This window comes from Vigna angularis, chromosome 3, assembly GCF_016808095.1.
Source record: "Vigna angularis cultivar LongXiaoDou No.4 chromosome 3, ASM1680809v1, whole genome shotgun sequence".
NCBI lineage: Eukaryota > Viridiplantae > Streptophyta > Magnoliopsida > Fabales > Fabaceae > Vigna > Vigna angularis.
Genome location: NC_068972.1, coordinates 25,223,905 through 25,232,139, shown reverse-complemented (window position 1 = coordinate 25,232,139; position 8,235 = coordinate 25,223,905). Strand labels below are relative to the sequence as shown.

Here is an 8,235-nt window from a genome sequence, read left to right as displayed (position 1 = left end):
CAGCTTAAAACACGCAGATCCCATTTCACACTTTCTTCTTCATGCTGTGAACACCTTCGTCGTCCTCATCTACAAGCCTGGAACTCAAAAACAACAAGAAAATTGGACAACCAACATACGGCAATACTAACCTCACCTCAAACCTTGCTCGTCGTCGTCAATGGAAGAAACCGTCGTTGCTCTTCGTCGTCAATGGAAGAAACCCAGCACATTAGACTTTGAAAATCGTCGTTGCTCTTCCTGTTTAACGACTGTGTCAAGCAACTTCAGTGCTCAGGGAATCTCTGCAACCACGCCAAGCTTTGCTAGTGAATCTACAGTATCAGTAGTAAAAGCTTTTATCAACTGTTCTTCTTCAGGTTTTTAACATGTTGGAATCGATTATGAAGCTTTTGCGAATCGATTTTCTACGTAAAAGCTGATATACATACAGGGAAATGTATAATAGGTTGAGGGTATACGTGACATTTCAGTCACAATCCCTCCAAATCTCTTCAAAGTCGCGAGTGATGAAAAACAGTGGTATCCCGAAAATCCGTCTTCGCCTTTCCTCGCATTTCCTCTCATCCGAACACGACTGCATTTTGAAATCATCGCTCGCATTCGCGCTTGAATAGTAAAATCTGTTCAAGCGAACACTGCGTTAGTCTTTAAAATTCTCATACCCCGTCCAAATTTACAATTAAGAATGATAAATTTAACTTTGAAATTCAAAATTACTTTCACATTAAGTTTAGTTTCATCCAGATTTTTCTACGAATTCCAATTCCTCCTCTTTTTATAAAGAAAACTACATTTTTAATCTTATATTCAATGAAGTATTTATCATCTTATTCAAAAGACTTATTTATATATATATATATATATATATATATATATATATATATATATATATATATATTTGTTTATTTATAATATTTTATGTTAGGTATATTATTATTATTATTTATTTGGTTTAACACATATTTTTTTTATCTTTATAAATATATTATCTTAGTATTTTCTACGTAAGGAGAATTATTTATATATATAATTTTCATTATATTCAACATGGTATACATGTTTTGGTATACATGTTTTGTTCATAATTTTAGTCTCATTCTTGAAAAATTATCTCTTAAGTCACACATATGTGTCTTTTTATGATTCACTAAATAAAAAGATGAATATAACTTTTTCTCTCATTCTCTTAATCGTTATTTTATTTCACAAGATGTCACATTCAATGAGCCTTCCTTTTACTTTAAGTCACATTCTTCTTTGTGTGTGTGTCTCTCTATACTACATCAATATTCTTGTTATCTATGATCCTCCTATTATGTCTAGTTCACCCCTGGATGCTCCATCTCCACCAACCCTTCAGGTGTATACTTGACAACAAAGTTCTCATATTTCATCGAAGACTCACTTCTAGTGCCCAATCCTCCATCTCCTTCGGCTTCGACAATTGAGTTTGACATTTCAATTGTCCTCCGTAAAGGTATATGCTCTACCCATAATCTATATCATTACACTGCTTTGAGTTATCACATATTATCTCTATCTTTTTATACATGCATTTCGTCTAATTCTGTTGTGCTAATTTCCTTAACTCATCTTATAGTTGGCGTTAGACTATGCTTGATGAAATCAATGCTCTTCAACAATGGCCTCTTTACCAACTAGATGTCAAAAATACTTTTCTTAATGGAGATTTGTAGGAAGAAATTTATATGGATTAACCTCCAAATTATGTTGCTTAAGGGAGCCTTCTAGATTGGTATGTCATCTTCATAGATCTTTATATGACCTAAAATAGTCTCATAGGGTTTGTTTTTGGAAAATTTAGCAATGTTGTTAAATAGTTTGGTATGACTCACAATGAGACAAATCATTCAGTCTTTTACCGTCACTCAAATGTTGAATGCATCTATTTAATAGTATATGTTGATGATATTATTCCTATAGGCATTGATCATCATGACATCTTCCAGATGAAACAACACATTTGTTACCATTTTCAAACCAAAGATTTTGGCAAACTCAAATACTTCTTAGGGATTAAGGAAACATAATCCAACAATGCTATTATTATATCTCAAAGGAAGTATGCATTGAATATTTTGGAGGAAACTCGGTTAATGAACTCAAAATCTGTCGACACATCTATGGATCCTAATATCAAACTGTTACCTAATCAAGAGGAGTCTTTCTCAAATCCTGAGAATTATAGAAGATTAGTTGGAAATAAATGTCTTATTGTTACTCATTCTGACATTTCCTTTGCAATTAATGTGGTGAGTCAATTTCTCAATTCCCTATTATAGATCATTGGAATGTAGTAATTCGTATATTAAAATACATTAAAGGATCTCCTAGAAAAGGTTTGCTATATGGTCACAATAATCATACTAAAATTGTCTGTTATTCAGATGTTGACTGGGCAAGATCTCTTTTTGATTGAATATCTACTTTCGGATACTCTGTTTTCATTGGAAGTAACTTGATTTCTTGGAAGAGCAAGAAACAAAGTGTTCTGGCAAGATTTAGTACAAAAGAAAAATATAGAGTTGTGGCTTCAACCACTTGTGAACTTGTGTGGCTTAAACAATTACTTAAATGATTACAATTTAGAGATGTCACTCAAATAACACTTATATGTGACAATTAAGTTGCTACTCATATAAGCTCTAACCTTATTTTTTAATAAATGATCAAATACATTGAGATTGATCATCATTTTGTTCGAAAAAAGATTATATTTAGAGACATCAAGACTAAGTTTGTTAACTCAAGTTATGAGTTAGTAGTTATTTGCATTAAGTATTTATCGAGATTTAAAATTAATTATATTTATAACAAGTTTGATACATATAATTTATATGCACAAATTTGAGAAAGAAGATTAAATATTGTTAGTTATAATATATTATGTTAGTTACAATACATTATGTATTTAAGCTTAATATTTTCTTTATTGTTCATTATAATTTACCTATATGTATTTTCTACACAAACGGAATTATTCCTATATCTAATTTTTACTATATTAAAAAATGAGAAATTAATAAGAAATTTGATCTTATATTTATTTGGATAACATTGTGTTAATTTATTATTAAGATTAATGGAAAGGTCATGAATAACATGAAGAAATATAAAATAAAACTATAATTTCGGCACAGAAGTATTACTTTTATATATAAAGATTAGTTTAATTATCTAATCATTGAGGCTTTATCTATTTCTCCCTTCCATTGGAGGTGTCTTTGGTTTCTTTCAGCAGCAATCTTGCAGAAATTAGATGCCAGAGCATGTCCCACCCGATTAAACAAAGTGGAAACAGAAAACATAGGTTGGGTTGCAGACAAAGTGGAAGGCATTTATATTCTATTGCTTTTATTTTGTTTCATCTTTTCACTTACATCTTGAACAAAAATGGTTGGATGAAACCATCTTTAAAAGATTCTCGTAGTAGACAAACCTTGCTTAGATTCGGCTTAAAGGGTTGGCCACATGGCTTTGGCTGTAGTTGGGAGTTCACAATCGTAACCAGTCACAGTTGTAACTTGCATTATTATGAAAAGGATTAAGCCTATCCAATCAGAGGTTGAGATCCCTTACAAGTTACAAATTTTAGCATTATTCCGTTACCATCACACTAATAGATGGAAAGTGACGTAGATTTGATGATAATGATCACCATGTTTATCATGTCAGAAGGGGGTTTAGTGCTGCTTCCTTGAAAAAGTTAACGTGAGTTGTTATGGGTTCCCCAGATGACTGGAATTAGTGGTGACAAGAAATAGCCTTCCCACTGTCACCATGATAGGTTCAGTTATGAATAGCTGTCTAGCAAATTGCAAAGTGCTTGAGATGAATCAAAACACTAACCCGACACTAGGACAAGAATCTTTCATCCTTAAGTATGGTGCACTCCCATGTTCATTTGGATTAGTAGTACTTGTCATCTCATCACAGCAAAACAATTCATCCTAATATTCAAAGCTGATCATGTCAGGACAGGGCTGGTCCAGTGAAGTAAAAGAAAAAGTTTTGTAATCTAATCTCTTTAAAATGTGGTGAAAATGTAAGTCTGATAGAATACATTTCTCAAAACTCAAAGGCTTTTCTCTCCCTACTTAGATTGGAACATCGTTAAATTTTATCAATAAAAAAATAATGCAATATCAATAAACAATGAACAAATATGATTAATCCAATGGTAAAAAATGAAGAGAACTATGCAAAGAAAACCTTAGTTTTGTCAAAACCAGCACACCAACACCCTCACAATGGCCAGCTATGGACAAGAAAACCATGTAGCACTCCATATTATACATGGTGAGTTGAAAGAAAATAGCGTCTTAGGCTGTACACCAACATCAAAATTTCTTTTACATGAATGAAGAAATCGAGGCTGTACATAAATAGAATATTCAGGATTGATACCACTCTACACGGACATTTCATGCACAGACAAGAGGAAGGTTCATTGAAATGTTGAAGAGAAAGAACATCTTTACATCAAGAATTTGCTTTTATTGGAAAATTGTAATGAAGTTCCTGATGGAATATGAATGTTGTGTCTCATGTACAGGTTGAATCAAAGGAATGACTAGATTCTTAGAGATGGCTTCTCATGCGCTTGAGACATAACTGTACGATGGTTGTATAGAAGAAAAAATAGACGAAAAGTTTGACAGCGTGTTCTGCAGGTCAGGACATGGCTCAGGAAACACCTCCTCAGAGACTCCCTTTACATTAGAACAAAACCATGAAGAAGATGACTCAGAACCGGTAGAAAAAGTCACGTTTGAAAGGAAAATAGGAGTGAAGGGTGAATCAACTATTCCTGAAAAATTCCCAGCAATAGCAACATTTGCACCAATCACATTTTCGAGAGTAACATTACCAACCACCGGAACTGCATTAGGATCATACTTGTCATCTGGATGGGAGCCAGAGAATCCTGTCATGCTAATACCCAAGTAAATATTTTCCAATTTTGTGTCAGAAATGAAGATGTTTCTCATATAGCCACCTCGACCCATAGTTGTCTTCAGTTCAATGCCAATGGTCGAGTTTATAATATGGAGCTGCTCTGCTGTTATACCAGAGATGCCTCCAGACATCTCGCTTCCAAATGCTAGGCCAGCACCAGATGATGATTGCAGATAAACACCCCTGATGTGGACATTCGAGGTTGGTTTGCCATAAGCAACTCCATATTGATCCCAACCACTCTTCAGCACAATTGCATCATGACCAGTGCTAATATTGCTGTTGTCAATGCAAACATGCTCGGAAGAATCTGCAAGTAGCAAATACTAATGAGATTCATCTAGAAAAAACAGTCACAGAACAGGCTCCAAGAAAGCAATGTACATGATGAACTATCACTACATGACTAAACCACATTTGGAATATCAAAGCCTAGAGAAAAATCTCTTAGAATGGAATACACCAAATATGAGAATTGAGAAAGGCACGCATTCGTCGATTGCATTTAAAACTCTTACTGCTAGTCAACTAAAATTTTTAGACAACTAAAAAGTTCATGGTTCTAATGTGCGAGGGTTGCTTATTACATAAAAAATAATCTTAAGTCACAAGTAATAATTTATATTATCAATTTACCTGGAACTATACCACTTGTGTAAGGGAACTCGGTTGGTGCATGAGCTGTTATGTTTTGGATTCGGACATTGCTGCATGCATTATAAAAGATACATGTAAAACAAAACAGTTCCATTTAAAAAATAGGTCAGAGACACAAAGACGAATCACTTGTACCTGCAATACACTGGATGAATGCTCCAGGCAGGAGAGTTTAAAAGGGTCAAATTTGAGATTACGATATCATCAGAACCAACAAGTTCTATAATATGTGGTCTGCTGTAATTTAAGGAATGAGTTCTGATTAGGTCCCACCAAACAGAACCCTGCCCATCAATAATTCCATTGTCACCTGTTACAATTATTAATTATTAAATTTACCAATTTAAGTCTGACCACAGCAATGTTCATCAATTTATACACACTTCAAAAAGAGAAATGGAACAATATCCCTGCCTGTAATCACCACATCACTTAAGTTGCGTCCATAAATCAAACTGCTATATCTCCCACCTGGAACATCAATTCCCCGACCATAGGAGGGTAGGGGATCCACTGCAGGCCAGTGTGCATAATCCTGAAATGATACAAAACAAAAGGAACGGGTAAAATATTCTGGAGTGAGCAGAATTGGCATTCCAGTAAACATTGTATATTGGCAATTTCCATCTGCAGATTGCAGAAAAATCACTTCATATACACTTTTTATGCTCCAGAAGACTGGCAGGATTACAAGATGCAAGGTTAGAAGAATGGTATTGAAGATTTTATATTGTTTCTCCTGCGTTTTTCTTAGCAGAGCTATTAGATACACACATAAAAAACATTCTACTGGTAAGAATTTGAATAACGTTTTCCTTACAAGTGCAACATAGATTTGATTGAAAATATAAAATGCTACCAAATACTGAGTGCACGAATTTCCCACCCTGATTGAATTTCGTGAGACAGTTTTGATAGAGTGCAAGAAACAAAAACATTAGGTAACCCTTAGTGTTTGTCTATGAAATGGACAAGGTAATTGGAATGGGGGCTAAAATTCATATTAATGATTAAAACCTGCGATGCAATGATGGTTGCGCCTCTTTCAAGGAAGAGAGTGAGGTGGCTGGTAAGGTTAAAACTTCCGGAAAGCCATTTGCCGGATGGAACATATAGTTGAGCACCACCTTTGTCGGCAAATGACTTGGCATAAAAAACTGCATTTTGGAATGCAACTGTGTTCAATGTTTTTCCATCTCCAACTGCCCCAAACTCCAAGATTGACACACTGTGAGGCCGAGGATCCAACACTTTCTGTTTACACGGTCCATGATCATCTTGACCTCCCACAGCAGTGCTTAATACTATGAGTAAAAGCACAGTTACCTAGAAAGAAAAGGAAAAGGAAAGATTTTAAAGCACACTGCTAATCGGGTAAGAAGAGTAAGAAGGGCAATGAGGACATCAAAACATATTATACGATGAAATTAATGTCATTTAAACTTAAAAAAAAAAACAAAAAAAAAAAAGCAAAACAAAACTAGAGCTTCAAGAGCAACATAGATACTCCATTGGGCTTCCTCTCCAAGAGATTTTGCCTTCTGCCCAGAGAACAAAGCGATTGCTAGCTAATAGTAATTGCAGAAGCAAAGGACAAAAGACATTAATTGAAATTAAAGATGTGAACAATTCACATTTTCAAAAGGAAAGAAACCAGGAATATTTGTGGAACTACCTAACAATTAAGAAGACAAACTTAAACCACCAGATATATAACTTTTAGAAAAGTTCCAGGAAAAACGCAGGGCAATTAATAGGTACAATCAGGATAATAAGAAACCTAATTGAAACATGCAATTCAAATTAGCATAGGATTGATATTAATAGAAAAATTCCAGCCAGAGACTTTTATGAAACGGCATGGGATGGGAGAAAGCAATAGACCATAAACATTGATGAATGAAATCTCTGGACCCATTTTTCAGAGACACGAAAGCAATGTCACAACGAATCAACCACGGCGCAATCAATCACCGACCAATATTCACTAAATTCGCTTCGGCGAGATCCTTCTCGAATCGAGAATTGATCTGGACAACAAAGGGTTGACACAATACACTACGAAAACCCAAGGCATTAACCACAATTTAACCTCGGAACTCACTACAAAATCCAGAACAATCACCGAGATCAAGTGTGGGTGTTGGGTGAAAAAAAAGTTTTTTTTTTACGGGTAGAACATAAATGAAAAGAAAACAACCCCACCATGAAAAATCGTTTTTTTATTTTTCTAATTTCTTAACAACGTACTTACTAGCCTCTTCATGGGTCTGTTCCCCTCTCCAAGAAAGAGAAATAGGAAGGTGAGAGGGAAGAAGAGTGTGGAGTGAAGAAGAGGGTAGAACTAGAGGAGGAAGAAGAACATAGGGACAGAAGAAGAGAAAGAGAAGAAGTGCTATTTCGTATATAATGCCAACCAAGTACTAGAAACAATAAAACAAACGGAGGGAGGTAGTCGAAAGCGACTACAATAAAGGAAAATGCCAGCTCCGCATTTCATTTTCCTTATTATGTACTATATTAATTAATAATTAATTAAAATATTTCCACGCATACAACAAGGACACTGGATTATAAAATATCAACAATTCCCAC

The 8,235-nt window shown here is 34.5% G+C and overlaps 1 protein-coding gene across 1 annotated transcript; it reads right to left on the bottom strand.

Annotated features, from left to right (window-relative positions):
• Nucleotides 1-4,287: 4,287 nt before the first annotated feature.
• Nucleotides 4,288-8,049, bottom strand: LOC108326497 (probable polygalacturonase). The gene is made up of 6 exons (XM_017560031.2): nt 7,895-8,049; nt 6,658-6,966; nt 6,055-6,175; nt 5,776-5,950; nt 5,620-5,690; nt 4,288-5,293 (listed from the first exon to the last, which is right to left on the bottom strand). Exons 1-6 carry the CDS (start codon nt 7,904-7,906, stop codon nt 4,620-4,622), a joined length of 1,362 nt encoding a protein of 453 aa, XP_017415520.1. The 5' UTR covers nt 7,907-8,049; the 3' UTR covers nt 4,288-4,619.
• Between the last annotated feature and the right edge of the window lie 186 nt (nt 8,050-8,235).